Raw genomic sequence first — 16,402 nt, forward strand, 5'->3', positions numbered from 1 at the left:
CCTGTCAAGGTTCCTTCCCCACTCTGAACTTTAGGGTACAAATGTGGCAACCTGCATGGACAATTCTAAGCTTATTTACTAGCTTAGATCTGGTAACTCTGCCACCATCCAGAAATTTTAGTGTCTGGAGCACTTCCTGTCCCCCCAAAACTCTCCCCTCCCTGGGTGGCCTTGAGGGACTTCACCAATTCCCTGGTGAACACAGATCCAAACCCCTTGGATCTTAAAACAAGGAGAAATTAACCATCCCCCCTCCTTTCCCCCACCAATCCCTGGTGAGTCCAGATCCAACCCCCTTGGATCTTAAAACAAGAAAAAAATCAATCAGGTTCTTAAAAAGAAAGCTTTTAATTAAAGGAAAAAGGTAAAAATCATCCCTGTAAAATCAGGATGGAAAATACTTTACAGGGTAATCAAATTCGTATAGCCCAGAGGAACCCCCTCTAGCCTTAGGTTCAAAGTTACAGCAAGCAGAGGTAAAATCCTCTCAGCAAAAAAAAAGGAAATTTACAGGTTGAGAAAACAAAAATAAGACTAATCCGCCTTGCCTGGCTATTACTTACAATTTTGAAACATGAGAGACTGATTCAGAAAGATTTGGAGAGCCTGGATTGACGTCTGGTCCCTCTTAGTCCCAAGAGCGAAAAATACCCAAAACCAAGAGCACAAACAAAGACTTCCCTCCACCAAGATTTGAAAGTATCTTGTCCCCTTATTGGTCCTCTGGTCAGGTGTCAGCCAGGTTCACTGAGCTTCTTAACTCTTTACAGGTAAAAGAGGCATTAACCTGTAACTATTTGTTTATGACAGACCCCCTGAAGGAGCAGCCCGCTGTGGAAATAGAAGCAGAAGAGGCAAAAATAACCCCAGTGCCTGGTAGATATTTTGGCTCCATGTCTGTTGGGAGGGATTTGTGATTTATGAGCCAACACAATTTTTATTACGAGCCAGGGGTAGGAGTGTGTATCCACTAATGGCAGAATGCACGCCTCAGCATTTTGGCATCAGCCCCGTCCATTCACACAGCATTAAAATGGAGACTGGGAAGTGCAAACAACAGTTAAGCAGTTAACACTGAATTTTTAGTAGATACTTGTATGTTCTTACAAAGATATGCTGGGGTGTTAAAAGTAAAAACCTTATATTGCCTTTCCTTTTTGTACGCTGTGCAGTACAAATTGGCCACGCTACAGTATAACAGGCCACCTGTAATCTGTAAACTGTACAGGGAGGAGGCAGAAATATAGTTCATGGGTGATGAAATCCATGTCTAATAGGGCTGGGGGGTTGTATGTAGTCCAGAAAAGTTTCAAGGGAGAGGAGCTGGCTGTGCAGTTTCTTGAGAGTCCGTATTATCGTATGTGGGGGCATGTGTAGTCACAGTAGACTGTATCATAAACCGCAGGGATGCGGTAATCCATGTGGATGCTAACGCAGCATCCTGTTCATTCCCCCATGAATCCTGGGCGCTGATAGCTGCAAACTTTTCCAGTAGTAGGAACTCCAGATAGGTAGCCACATTTTGGAGAGAAGCATATTTTCCAGACCCTCCTCCACTTGTTAACGTGTTGCTCAGTTATCATAAGGCTGAAAACCTCTGTGGAATACATGGCTGGCGTGCCACTGGTAGCATGGAATAGAATGACCCTTTGCCATTCAGGGAACTCCAGGATTCTTATGTCCTTTAAAATATGGAATGCCTGAAAGGACTGAGAAACCTTAGCTAGTAACCATGGTGCACACACCCCTGCCCCCAGGCTATAATGGTCTGCATTTTACAAATGCTATAGTTTTTAAAATTTCACCTTACCATTGTGTGTACATTCTTTGCACTCTGCTTAACTCAGTTATGTCCATGGAGTTTCTGGGAATCGTTTCTCTAAGAATATAATGATGCTGAGTTTTACAAAGTATCAATTTTTGGTCTTGAGATTCCAGAGGCACTTTTCTCTGAGGATACAGTGAACCTTTTTTGAAGTAGTGCTACAATAATGTGTTGTTTGATGGCTACTTTCACTCCCTTCCACCTCTGCAGCTTAACCACACTCCAGTAGAAGCCTGAGATTTCTAGCTGTCACAGAATGGTCAAAGAAAAAGCATTTATGTGATGAACTTAAGGAGGACATCCTGGACAGGGCCGACACGCACGTAGATTACCAAAGGGAAAAGAATTCATGGCAAGTGGAAAGGCACAGACAAGCTGCAGAGTGCAAGGAGAGAATTGCAGCAGGTCAGGAGAGAGTTGCAGCACAGTTTCGGGAGCGGGAACAGTGCTTGAGGGAGGAAGACAGAGCACGGCAGAAAGGGCTAATAGCCACAAGAGTTCAGGCTTCTGCTCCACCTGTACCACATCCTGAGCACGCTCCATGGTACCATGTCATGCAGACTAGGAACACATTGGACAATACAAAAGTTAGGTGGCCCATGCAACCAAGACTGAACACTAGCAGCTGGACAAGTCAAATATACCCCCAGTAGTCCTCCACCCCCAGGCATCGTCACCAAGTTTGCACTAAATGTGCTAGAAAGGGAGGCCCAGGGACATGCAAGTCGGGTATTTATTTGTTTGCATTGGCTTCACAGTTCAATGTTTGTGTCATCAACTTTATTTTATTATGGGTTTTGTTGTTAGTTTATTACTGGTGTTTTGGTGTTCTAATGGCAGCTGGCCTGCCTGACAATGCTTTAATATTGTCTGGTTGGGTTTTTTTGTTTTTGTAATAGGCATGTTCACAAATAAAGCCTTTATTATAAAAGTTTATTGCCATTATTCCATCACATCATATAATGTGTATTTCAAAGAATGAAGACATGATAAGGCACAACTAGGAAGTTGTATCCAAATACAAGTTTTTAATACATCTATTCAGATCAATCGATAATGAAAATCCACAGTTCGTGTCACACAAACCACCGTCCCCACCAAACAGGATAAGCAGTTATCACACACACTCCATTCATAGCATACAGTGACAGTATTTCATTTATTGTAAAAATTACTGTACAAATACACCCATAAACGTACCATTCTCCCTCGTCTACTGGTCCAGGCAAGTCCTTAACGCAAGTACACAAAGTATCCATGATTTCTGTTGCCCGTGTGTATACTGCTCCAGCTGTGATAAGTGCACCTTCTGGATGCGTGTACCGGTTCAGCAATTCATTTCTGTCATATGTCCATTACGGGCCAAATGGCTCATCCTTTGGATTCACAAAGATTGTGAAGCACACAGCAAGCCACAATAATGCTGACTGTACTGATTACACTGGTGTATAAACAGTTCTGTAAACAGCACCAGTGGGATTTCAATCCACCAAATGCTCACTCATTCTATACCTACTGAGGGTGTAATTAAACCACCTTTCGACAGCACCTCTGAAAGTAGGCTAGTTTCAAAAGCCGAAGCAAGGTGGTTTCCCCTAGAAGAACAGTGAGGAGAGTTACTCTGTTTGACATTATCATTTGGTCAGAACAGTTTCCAAACCTGTCCATGAAGTTAGAGACCCAGTCAGCAGAAAACCCTGGCATCATGAACTTTTCCAGTGCAAGCCATGTTGGCATCCATATATCAGCCTATGTAGTCTACAAGGGCCTGCATTATGATGTAGTAGCCTCTGCAGTTTATGTGCTTCTTGAGGAGGGCAAACTATGGGCATGAGTCCCATTGATGGCGCTGGCACAGTCTGGATACCCCATTCTCTCAAAACCAGTATTTGCTTCAGGGATATTGTTTATATCCACCAACTTGGGTAAGTCACATGCCTGACTGCCTCAGAAACTTCCGCCACCACTTTACCCTGTTGACCTTTCAACATCTAGTTAGCAACAGACATGTAGCAGTCTGGGGTAGCCAGCTTCCAGATGTTTATGGCAACCTACTTCTAGATTGGCATGGCTGCCCCCTATCTGTGTTGTGAAGCTGGAGGGTTGGGGAAGGCTGCTCACAAAGCTCCAGAAATGTAGCTTTCTTCATGTGAAAATTCTGGAGTCACTGCTGGTCATCCCAGAGTGATGAAGTGATCCACCAGTCTGTGCTTGTGGTCCTGCTCCAGAACTGCTAGTCTATGGAGAGGGCATCAGCAGTTATAATGAGAGTTGTGAACAGCATCAGCCAGTTCAAGTCTCCCATATCTGTATCGTCCTCCTCTGACAGGAGCCTGAGATAGGTCAGAAAATACCACCAAAATGTTCACCACCATCTCATGGATGCTCTGCCAGTTTCCTGGTACAGGAGTGTAAGCTCAAGCAAGACAAGTTCTTCAAATAGTGACTCCTTCATGTTGCTGGCTCTGGTTGCCAGGAGTGTGCAGACTCAAAAGATGGCTCAGGAGGATGTGTTGGCAGGATGCAATGACATCCTGTAAAGAGCCAGGGAATGGACAGACATATTTACAAAGTGCACCACAAACAATGGGCTAGGACAGCTACAGGTGGGGCAGGTGCTAGGAAGCATGGGATAGGCTTGTTTGACTTGGGTCTGCATGGTGTAGTGCTGACGCACAAGTCTGGACATAAGACTTAGGTCCAGAAATTCTAAATCCAGGGTAAGTATTCAGTGTGAACGCTCAAGCCTGAGTTTATAAACACTGAGCCTGAGGGCTCAAGTCCCAGAGACCCTGGGCTTACATTGCAGTGCAGATATGCCCAAAGGGCCAGAGGGCAATGCTCCATGGCTCATTCAGTCATTGGTGTCTCTGCTGAGTGTGTAAGCAATTAGTGCTGATTATGGTAGTGGTTTGTGATGTGTACACTTGTACACTAGGAGCTGAACAGAACCCATAAAAATCTTTCCCTATGGACCATTGAACATTCATCATGCTTACAAGTTTTGGTTACTAGTATCCTGGGCTGGATGGAAATCAGTGATCTAGAGTGAAAGTCTCCACATCAAATTATTTTTATGAAATATTCTACAATATATTTTCTAGCACGTTAAGAAATGTTATAAATTAGAATACTTGTCAAAATAAATGAACAAAACACATTGTCAGGAGGCATCTCGAATGCCTTTTTTTTTTTTTACTGTATTTACTTGATATTTTGCAAAATGTATGAGTTTATCATAGGTGTCTCCACCATTACTATGAATCAGCAATGTTCTACACTAGGGGCCAGATTCCTTGCTCTGGGTGAGCCATGCTTGTTGCAATACCGGAGGACAAGGAAGTAAAGAGGGCAGTGGAAATTTTAAGCATTTCTTTTCCTGTTTCCATGGCTGATTCCATAAAAGGAGACAATTTACATCTTCCTTCCTTCCTAGCTTTATTTGGCTCATACCACTATTTTGTATTCAGATTGAACTGCTGTATTCCTATTGTTCCATGAGCACTGAAACGAACTCACATGAAGTACCCTTAGGAGGAATCTTTCAGGACACAGGAAAAGTCAATGTGTAAACAAACACATGAGCAATGCAAATGGTAACAGTACATATTGTTACAAGTAGTGTACCATAAGCGAAGTGCCCACTGTAGGTACATCGTATCTATCCAGGGCCAAGCAAGCAGGAAGAGACGCCTCTCCCCTGTCCCCAGTTTCGGAGTTGCTGTGGCTAGGGACAGGCACCTCTCCCCTGGCCCCAGGCTTCTGCAGAGAGAGAGAGAGGGCTGGAGGGAGTCCTCACTCCCTACCACAGCCCCAAGGCAGCCAGTACCTCAAACCCCTCATCCCCAGCCCCACCCCAGAGCCCACACCCCCAACCGGAGCCCTCACCCCCCCTACACACTCCAACCCTCTGCCCCAGCCCTTAGCCCCCTACCACACCATGAACCCTTCATCCCCACCCCAGGGTCCTCACCCCCAGCTGGAGCCCTCAACCCCTGCACTCCAACCCTCTTCCCCAGCCTTGAGGGCCCTCCTGCACATCAAACCCCTCATCCCCAGTCCCACTCCAGAGTCTGCATTCCCAGCCAGAGCCCTCACTTCCTTGCATCCCAACCCTCTGCCCCAGCCCTGAGCCCCCTCCCACATGCCAAACCCTTCAGCCCCATCCTCACCACACATCACCTCCACATTGGTGCACATAAAATTCGTTCCGTACATGGATGTAAAAAATTAGAGGAAATACATATGATGGTCTTAAATCAACACAATCCTGTTTTCACCTTCATTTTGGATCTGTTTCCCTGCTGACACCAACACTTGGCCACAGCCTCTCTTTCTTAAATGTTTCTGAAACTCTCACTCCTCAGACTGCATCACAGCTCTCAATCTCTCCAGTCCCAGTTGTCAGGCATCCTCTCCACCCATTCCAGGCTCACAGGCTGCTGCTCTACTATTTCTGGATCCACAAGCTGGTTTTTTGCAGCTGCAACAGATTGCATTTCCTAGCCTGGTTATGGATGATCTCTTGGACTCCTACATCTAGTCTCTCAGACCCCAACAGAACCACATTCCCTAGCATTCAGATGTGAGGGTTCACAAAGTTACACACAGAAAATTGAACAGGAATAGCCACTACTGTTGACTTATGATAACCATTCACTTTGAAGGTAAGTGAAATTTTTTTCCCATTGCATGTTTTCATTTATTCCTAATAATGGGCAATACTCTCCTCTTTACCTCCACAAAAGGAAGACATCCAAACTCTTGGAAACCAGCCTGTGTTGTAAAGTTGGGGAACTATGGGTTCCCAGCAAGTTTCCCTGGCACACTGAGGAAGTTTCTCCGCTGCCTGCAGGTTATTGATGGCAAATCAGAAGAAGGTGGGGTAAGAAATAATCTGTTCTCTGCAACACATCCCCTTCAGATCTAATGGATATTTGAGCAATAACACGCATGGACTCCCTTCTGCCTGGTTATGAGGGGCACTGGTCACTGGCAGCATGACTCCTTCAGTAGTCATGGTGCCAGGGTGGAGAGCCCTGGCCCTTTTGCGTACCTTTTGAATTCTGACCTATGTTTGGTGACTGGGGCTATGAAATAAGGATCAATCTCTCATCAGCACTCTAATGTGTCCAACTTTTATTACAGGACCAGCAGGAGCCTATGGGACAGAGGCTCTGTGGATCCTGGGAGAGCCAATGGATAATGAGGCTATCTGGGTTATTTGTTCTGCAGAGAGAGGGACAATGAGCAGGAAATTTCCCAATGTAACAACAAGAAGGAAATTCCACAAACAGAATCTCACAGTTTCCTGAACCTGGCATAGAGGAAAATATGACCCATTGTTAAAGCACTGAAGCAGCAGATACCAGCAAAGCAGTTTAAAAAAACAACAACTATTTTCAGTGGAGACGTTCATCAGCAAAATACCTGTGACACAACGTTCTTGTAAGGGCAGCAGTGCAATGTTTGCGACCCCAGGGCTAATGAAACACTGGACATTGGTTCCTGGACGCAGCCCTTAACAAGCACAGCAGTTTGTCCACCTTCACTGCACCCTGTCACCGCAAAGGAAGTGCCTTCCGCGCTTTGCCCCCAGACGGGCGCGGCTGGCTCTGACAGCACGGGAGAGGGGCCGCCCGCATCCCGCGGGCACGTGCAGTCAGACACACTGCACCTGGCACGTCTGGGCTGAGGTTACCACTCACCTAGACACCTGCGGGGTTGCCTGGCGGGAACCAGACCTGCCTGCAGCGGGGAGCTAGCGAGGGGACTGCAGCCTCTCACCGTGAGCAAAGCACCCGCTGCACCGGCTCTGAGTTAACTGTCTTGGGGAGGGGGGTGGAGTGACGTAATGTAGCTGTTGCCACGGCAACACCCGGCTCCCTCCGGGAGCAATGAAGGAACCTGCCATAGAGCACGCGGCGTACACCGCCACCGGGCACAGGGCGGCCACGAGCGCCCCTTCTCTTCGCTTCCGGTGCGAGAAACACGCCGGCCGCGCAAATCGCTTTTGCCATTGGCTAACCTCGGTCACGTGGCACTTGCGGTAGGCGTCCGTTGCGCTCTTTCTCGCGAGACCTCGCGGCGTGTCGCTCGGCTCTCTCGCGAGATTCCTGCGCGCCTATATGTTTCGGGCTGAGCGGAAATAGGGCCTCTTTTGCCGTGGTGGAGCCAAGGGCCCCGGATCGGGAGGATGAAGGTGTGGAGAGCGGCTGGGCACGCGCTGCCGCCTCGGCCTGCAATGACCCTGGCACTCGGCGCGGGGCCGCCTGCGGGAGGCGATGCCGCCGGGGCTGAGCTGGTGCGCGCGGCTGCGGGGCGGATGGGGACGGATTCCTCGCAGCGAGAGGGGGCGGGCAGGAAACATGGCGGCGCCTCCCGCCCCCGGTATCCCCGCGGGCGCAGAGCTCCCCTCCTGGCGGGGCGAAGCACATCCCCCTGGGGGGCGTTTAACGGGCGCTCGCTGGGGCACCCCCGCGGTAGTGCGGCCGAGGAGCTAGACCCTGGGTGCGGGTGGTCGGGCTGGTTCCGGCCTTACTGCGCCTCAGCGGCCTCCCCGCAAGGGGAAGGTAACCAGGGGAATCGCTCTGCGGGGCCGCTGCAGGCTTTTGGCGGTGCAGAAGCACGAGGCCTTGTCGAGTGTGCATTGAGTGCTTGGGCGGGGGGCAGAGCCTGCTGCAAGGAGCTTGCAACATCTTGCTAGCGTTTTAGCACGGACCTTTCAGGACGCTAAGGTTTAACGCTGAAGTAGCATGCTACCAGTTAAAGGTGTGGACTGACTGACGAAGAGAAGTCAGTAAGTCTCTGCCGGTTGAGGGAGTGGGTGGGATCTTTAACCGGGAATAGTGAAACAAGTCACAAGGAACGCTGCAGTATCAGTTGAAATACTAAGTTGGTTTCAGGTGGGGTATATGGGTTTCATGGGATGAGAGTTTAGCTCTAGAAAAGATTTGGGTTTATTTTGTTGTTGTTGTTCCTAGCTCAACATCTCTTTCCCAGCCACTGGCTGCCAGAAGCTCATTGAGGTGGATGATGAGCGCAAATTGCGTACCTTCTATGAGAAGCGGATGGCCACTGAAGTTGCTGCTGATTCTCTTGGTGAAGAATGGAAGGTAATAGTTGGGCTAATGTACTGAACTTATTTTTGGCATATTAGAGGCAAAATGAGGCATAAGCAATAAAACTGAGTAAGTATTCAGTGTCTCTCACTACTTTCATAGAGAGCATGTAGTAGGTAGTGCCTGGTGTAATGATGCCTTGAAAATAAGTGTCTCAAAGTATATTTAGTTTGAATGGGGAGGTGGGTGTGTTTTTTGTGTTTTGTTTTTTTTAATAATGAAGTTGTGTTTAGAGTATCTGTTTCACTGCTCTCTTCAGTGGACTGTTTGCTGTTTTTCGTCTTGCTCTCCTATACTTGGCTGTTAGAATGGAGGAATGAGGAAAACAGGCATTGCTAAGGAACAGAATTAATGCTCTTTGTAGACCTAAACTGTCTTCCTGTGCAATGAAACTGTAAAATGTTAAGAAAAATGCTTTGTTAAAAGCAAACAACTAAATCAATACTTGGAGGATAGAATTTACCATAAATTGAGCTGTAGGAAAGAGCACTCTTCTAATTTAAGAATGGTATCATTAAGGTTGATTGCACATACTCACCTGGCAAAAACAAAAACCTGTATGCACAGCAATTCACTGTTAACGCTGTCTACTCAACTTAAAGGACACACATTTCTAGAACTAAGGTTTTAGGTTTAATATCTGAAAGTTTTCATCCCCTTGCTAAAGAGCGTTTTTAGAACAATTTTTCCTTGTTTAAAGAGAGGGACAGATATTAAACATCAGGGCTCTGTGCCTAGCTCTGCCACAGGCTGAACAACCTTGGGCAAGTTGTTTCATCTCTTTATCTCAGTTCCCCATCTGTAAAACTGATAATTTTTCCACCTTTGGCTTATCTTGTCCATTTAGAGTATAAGCTCTCTGGGGCAGAGAGTCTCACACTATGTATATGATGCCTACCACAATGAGGTAGTAATCAACCTTGGCCTCCATGGTGCTAATGTAACACAAATAGCTACCGGGGAAAAGATTATGGACAATGTAACTAGGAAAACGAACCACGTTTTCTGTAATTGCTTTAAGTAATGGTTTCAACCTGGGGTCTGACGACTGTCTAAGGGGTCCATGAGTATCCATGAGCGTATCATTACCGTAGAACAGTGGTTTTCAACCTGTGGTCCATGGACCCCTGGGAGTCTGCAAACTGCCTAAGATTTCCAGAGGTGATCTGCTGATGAAAGAGTGAAAACCACTGCTTTAAGTTACAGCAGTCTTAGCTGGTATAAAGTTTTACAGTACTGACTTAACTGCTTTTATTTGAGCCAGCTGTCATAAATCTATATTTTCCTGGTAAAGGCTATGACTAAAGTGTCATTGTGTAAACAGCATTGTGTTAAATTAAACTGTACTGTAAAGGTTGAACAAAAGTTTTAGGGATTCCAGACCATGTCGTTTAGACCTCTGATTAATAAGTGTCAAACTAAATGTACTTTCAAACTGCACTGAACAAAATTCAGCTTATTATGACTTTGGCCAAAGTTTGCATATAAACTAGATTTATGCTCTCCTTTGAGGCTAAAATGATGCTGGGGTATTTTTAATCTTTTCCCCACAAAAAAGATTTGTTCTACAAATCCTAGAGGACTAAATTGATGGGACCCATTACTTTTTTGCCCATTGCTAGTGTTACTGTTGTTCAACAGTCTTAGCTGCTGTGTACTCAGAACATCTATTCCCATAGCTCCTAAAGGCAGTGTATTGGAGGAGACTTTTAAAGGCCACTAATTCAATGCGAGAGAGCAGCAAGACTCTCTGAATAGTTTCTGCTGATATGTTTGTGTTTGTGTCCTTCACTGGCACTGAAACTGTATGGTACTTTGAATTAGACTTGTTGAAAGCAGGCCAATTGGCATGCTGCATGTAAACTGTCTGGAACACTTGTGGATGTATGCTGGCTGTTTTACAAGGGGACACATAGGTACAAAGAACATGACTACGGAATTTATAGAGGACAGGGCTGTTGACTTTTCTTGTTTGATGGAAACAAATGCTTTTTAAGGACAGTTAAAGGAGTATGAGGTGCTTAGATGTCATCTTCTTAACAGGGATATGTTGTCCGCATCAGTGGTGGTAATGATAAACAAGGCTTCCCCATGAAACAAGGTGTTCTGACCCATGGACGTGTCCGCCTTCTGCTCAGTAAGGGCCACTCCTGCTATCGCCCCAGAAGAACTGGAGAAAGAAAACGGAAGTCTGTCCGGGGTTGCATAGTTGATGCCAACTTAAGCGTCCTGAATTTGGTCATCGTAAAGAAAGGTGAGAATCTGTAGATAAGGCCACAAAGGCCTTGGTATATAGGTTTACACAGCCTTAAACATATGACTTAATGATGTATTGATGTGAAAGAGAAAATAGGCTGTGCTGTGCATGGCTCAAAATACATAGAGGAGTCCATTTAACCAGCAGAGTGGTTCAGTGTGTTTTTGGTGATTAACAGATTGTCCATTTCTAAACTGAAATGTTTTTATTGCTACTAAGGATAATGGGATAAAGTAGTCTTTCAAAACTGATGTGAAACTTTTTTTTTTCACAATAATTGTTAGCAAAGTTTGGGGGTGGACGTGAGACAATATAAGCTCGTAGGCCCAAATGTTGCCCTATCATTAATATCAATGTGACTTTTTTAAGTATGAAACGTAAGCTGTCAGGCTCAAACAAGTGTGTGTTGGAATTTTGGCAAGTACAAACAGCCTTAGGCTTTGTTTAGACTGGCGCTTTTGTTCACATTTGTCACTCGGGTGTGAGAAAACACCCCATAATGACAAGTTTTAATGATGAGACAAGCGCTGGTGTGGACAATGCTTCATCAGCAAGAGCCATGCTCCCAGGGACAAGCTTCCATCCCTCGCTGGAGGTGGTTTTATTTTGTCGCCAGGAGAGCTCTCTCCTGGTGATAAAGAACAGCTACACAGCTCACCTTACAACGGTGCTGGTGCAGTAGCATGGCTGCACCATTGTAAGATGTGCATTGTAGACATAGCCTTCATTCCAAGCAGCCACAGCATTAAAATCTAGGAGGATAGCTAATCTGACAACTTTCCCAAAGGTGAGAAGGATATTCCTGGACTGACAGATACCACTGTGCCTCGTCGACTTGGTCCCAAGAGGGCTAGCAGAATCCGCAAGCTGTTTAACCTCTCCAAAGAAGATGATGTGCGTCAGTATGTGGTGAGGAGACCCCTGAACAAGGAAGGTGAGACACATTCTGCAACTTTGTGGGTTTGTTACACTTCAAATAAGCAGCCAAGCTTCTGCAGTGATTAGAAATCCTACTTTAAAAATCACACTATCTGAAAACATTCTGCCAGTTAGATCTTGAGATCACTGTCCATGAAAGCACTGACAAGTATCAGTAATTAGTATTGATAAGTTTTAGCTAGAGCACCCTTTCTTACTCCCCAAAAAGTCACTGAGGAGATCAGTGTTAAAGACCTGGTGGATTCTCTAGATGCATCTTTCGGTACCACTGATTCACAATGTAATTTTCAATCAGTGAAATGAGGCTGAATCTGAGATTTGAATCTTACTGTGGTTGGAAGTCCTCCCATGGAACATTTTTGAAAACCAGGTAGGTATCTTCTTTGGCATCTAAATGCTACGAAGTCGGACACCCCCACCCCAATTCAGACTTTTCCAATTGCTTGGTACAAAAGACCAGCTTTGCTTGGAAGCAGTGCTTAAGTGACATGCTCGTTGTAATGAGAATATATTTGTCACCTTGAGTACTTACCTCTTCTCCCCACACCTGTTGCCTTTGGCATCCTGCTACTTCCCCACCACACTGAAGGTGACCTGAGAAAATAATTCAATGTTTCATTGAACAGGTCAGCAAAGAGACAGTTAACCTAAATATCACTTACCTGAAATAAGCTATTCATACAACACCAGCAGTTACTATAACCAGAATTGTTGGCTTACTTTGTATTCTCACTAATTGGCAGGTCTTGAGTTTGATGTACTTACAGTAGCTTGATTATTTTTTTGAAGTTGACTAGGCTAGGTTGACTAAATTTTAGGTCTCTCTATATGAAGTACATACAACAGATCAGACTGTCGTGCTAAAAGAGTATCGTGATTAAGATGTACACACGAGGTTTCAGAAACAGGTTGATTAGTTAGGGGAAGGCTTTCAAAAGCAACAAGGGATTTTGAACACAATCCTAATTGACTTTTGGGGGACTTGTGCTCAATCATGTAAATATTTTTGAGAATCTCCCCTCTAATTAAAAGGGAGGGAAGAATAGCTGTACTGTTCAGATGTTTTGTGTGCTAAAAAAGATCTGCTGAAAACAAATGCAACAAATATTGAAAGTATCAAAACTACTATTGAAGTATTAAAATAAATCAGACCTGAAAGTTTGCAAAATAAGACAGATAAACACAGTGGAGAGGAACTTGGTTCTTTGTAATACTGAACAGTTGTTTGATTTCCATAAACACTAAAAATAAGCTTTTCTACTAGTACATTCATTTCTTTCCTAGGCAAGAGACCCAGGACCAAGGCTCCTAAGATCCAGCGACTGGTGACTCCCCGAGTTCTGCAACATAAGCGCAGACGTATTGCTCTAAAGAGGCAACGAACTCAGAAAAACAAGGAGCAAGCAGCAGAATATGCTAAGCTTTTGGCCAAGAGAATGAAGGTACGTCTACCATATTGAAACACCTGATCTTCAAAAGGAGAACTGGCTCTCTAGCACCACAGTCAGTCTGTTGTAGGACAAAATCTGACTCCTACAATGACTACTAAGGACTTCAGTGCTGCACCTTTCAGCAGATCGCAAGCAGATAGCTGCCTGTAATGATAGACTGTGTCTATACAGCATTGCTCAAGCTTTCTTTAACCATTTTAGGAGTAATGAGACATCTTGTCCACATTACATGTATAAGCTGAGTGTAAACACTGTTCCAGTTACTGTTTTCTTACGTAGTTTGACTGGAATGGACATTCTGGTACAACAGTTTTTTAGCAATCACATTGTAGGCGGGGGGGCCCATATAAAATACTGGCCCCTGAACATAATTTTGTCCTAGCCAGCTTTGTTAAACTGACTTAACTGGAACTCACTTCCCTAACACTTAAGGCCCAGTGCAGGTAGGGTTGGAGAGTTGAAATCAAGTACCTCACTTGTGAAAGGTAAGGATTATTGATTGAATTCCCTAGCTCCAAAGTTGACTGGGATAATGAATATACATTGAAAATACGGGTCTTAGAAAAAATCAAGTAAATCACCATGGTAGTGTGGTGATAAGATTGGTGTGCTGTATAGTAGTAATGGAGCGGTTTCCATAGAGTTGCCAAGGTATGGGGCATCTGGAATTCAGATGTGGGAGGGAAAAATACTGGACACATCTGATTATGCTTAATAGATGTCATAAGCAAGAGTGTGTTTTCCTCCATCTTTATTGAAGTACACTTTATTCTGTTATAACAGGATTGAGCATTACTCACTGTGTGCTGCTTTTCTTTTTAAAGGAGGCCAAGGAAAAACGCCAGGAGCAGATAGCCAAGAGAAGACGACTGTCCTCATTGAGGGCCTCTACATCTAAATCTGAGTCCAGCCAAAAGTAAAATGTAAATGATTAAGAAAATAAATCTTTTATGGTGAAATTGAATTTTTCAGTGTGTTAGTAAAAATGCTTGTAGTGATGCCCTACTCTTAGAATTGGCAGGTCTTTGTGCTTATACTCCTATTTTGCCACTGTTAAATAGAGAAAGCAAAATAATTCCCATGGAAAAGGTGGTTCTTCCAGAAAAGATTCTTCATGAAGTCACATCTTGGGTAATTAAATTAGCAATACCAATCTTCATAAGTATTAGATTGAATAAACTCACTTTCTAGTCAATACTAATAGTATTATTTCCTCTTTACCTTGAATGGGTTTTTACATATTTTTCCAAAATCTGAGGCAGAAGCTTTCTATAACAACTTGCACTACTGCCTTTTCTCTATCTACTGTCTTCTCCTACTTACCTAAAAGGCAAAATAAACATGCACACAAGCATCTTCTCAAAGGACAGATTTAGGCCAGATGGCCATCAGAGCACAGCTGTGGCCCATGTGATATTCTCAGGGTCATAACTGTGCTCAGGGCAGATGCCCCTTCCTAGAGTCAGTGGGGGGTGGTGTACAAAAATGGAGTGGTTCGGGATCAGGGTGCTTAGTGCTGTGTGACACACATGCACCCCAGCAGGTCAAGTGACCCCAGCTGGAGCAGACTCTAGGACTACGGTGAGGGCAGGCTGCACTGAGATAAGATGGGAGCTGGGGCTGCAGGGAGGGGGGGTGCAGCCAGTGCATGGAGGACACTAGTTGTGGGGGGAGGCACCTCCTAGGTGAGATACTGGATTTTGGAAAGGCAATCCAGGGAGCGGGGGAAGGATTCTGCTTTCTTTAAATAGTGAACTTAGTATTTCTTTGAGTGTTCCAAGCAAAGGCAGTAAACCTCCAAACCTTCGCTGATTCACAACATTAGTCTATTCTATTGTCTGTCAACAAGGAAATGTTTCTAATGGACAAATAGAGCTTACAAATGGATCAGATTGACACATTAAAATGAACAAATCTTATGCTTAAGAAGCCCATTATATATTTGGACAGTGTGTAGTTATCAAGTAGCTTGGAATCTCACTGAAACGTTCTAAAAAAAATAGAGCATATGGGGCTTTGAATAAAACTTCTGTGAATACATTTAACTATAAAGAATGAAGATAGCTATGAATCTACATGTTACCAGGACTGCCTGAATTATCTGAAGCAGAGCACATGACTGCTACTGGTAGGGAAAATATGAAATTAAATTAAGACTAAAAAGTGAGTCAGTCCAGTAACATGCAATACCAATTCTGTAGTAGACAACAGTGAAAACTGAGGCAAAGGCTTTCAAAGCTTTTTGCAAAATGTGCAGAAAACCCTATGTTGGAATGTGTTACATCACACAGGGATGCAAAGGTGCCCCATGGGTTTTTATGACAGCAGTGATTACTTGTGCTGTGTAGTAGAATTTTCTGTTAGTGCCCATCATGAATATAGGGGGAAGGGTAGCAACTTTTATATATGCAGTAGCATAAAATCCCTCCTTGGGAGCTGTACTGAATTGCCTTACCTGTAAGTAAGTGGTTAAGCAGTTCAAATGACCTAGTTAGCACCTGACCAGAAGGACCAAGGAGGAAAGAAGATACTTCCAAAGCTGGAGGGGAAGGATTTGTTGTTCTTTTGTTGTTCCCTCTCTGGATGGAGGGAGAGAGAAACCAAGCAGGTATAGTATCTCCTGAAATATGCCTTGAATAATCCATATAAAACCACACAAAACTATAAATAGGGCAAGGAAAGGTGTTAGGTTCTTTTGTTTTGACTTGTGAATTTTACTATGCTAGAGGTAATTTTATTCCTGTTTTTGGAACTGTGAAGCTGAGCCCAGAGGGGAATCCTGTGTTTTCAATTTTATTACCCTGTAAAG

At 44.5% G+C, this 16,402-nt stretch overlaps 1 protein-coding gene across 1 annotated transcript; it reads left to right on the plus strand.

The window, feature by feature from the left end:
- The first annotated feature begins 8,776 nt into the window (after nucleotides 1–8,776).
- On the plus strand, nucleotides 8,777–14,557 carry RPS6 (ribosomal protein S6). Its single transcript, XM_050944233.1, has 5 exons — nucleotides 8,777–8,940; nucleotides 10,990–11,200; nucleotides 11,991–12,137; nucleotides 13,427–13,584; nucleotides 14,418–14,557. Exons 1-5 carry the CDS (start codon nucleotides 8,896–8,898, stop codon nucleotides 14,511–14,513), a joined length of 657 nt encoding a protein of 218 aa, XP_050800190.1. The 5' UTR covers nucleotides 8,777–8,895; the 3' UTR covers nucleotides 14,514–14,557.
- Nucleotides 14,558–16,402: the final 1,845 nt, after the last annotated feature.

This window comes from Gopherus flavomarginatus, chromosome 3 (genome assembly GCF_025201925.1).
Source record: "Gopherus flavomarginatus isolate rGopFla2 chromosome 3, rGopFla2.mat.asm, whole genome shotgun sequence".
In the NCBI taxonomy this organism is placed as follows: Eukaryota; Metazoa; Chordata; order Testudines; family Testudinidae; genus Gopherus; species Gopherus flavomarginatus.

Excerpts from the sequence above, each read along its gene's own strand:
- RPS6 (XM_050944233.1), top strand. The coding sequence starts at position 8,896 with ATGGCCACTGAAGTTGCTGCTGATTCTCTTGGTGAAGAATGGAAG. Across the intron at positions 11,201-11,990 it reads TTTGGTCATCGTAAAGAAAG|GTGAGAAGGATATTCCTGGA; the intron begins GTGAGAATCTGT and ends ACTTTCCCAAAG. Across the intron at positions 12,138-13,426 it reads GAGACCCCTGAACAAGGAAG|GCAAGAGACCCAGGACCAAG; the intron begins GTGAGACACATT and ends TTTCTTTCCTAG.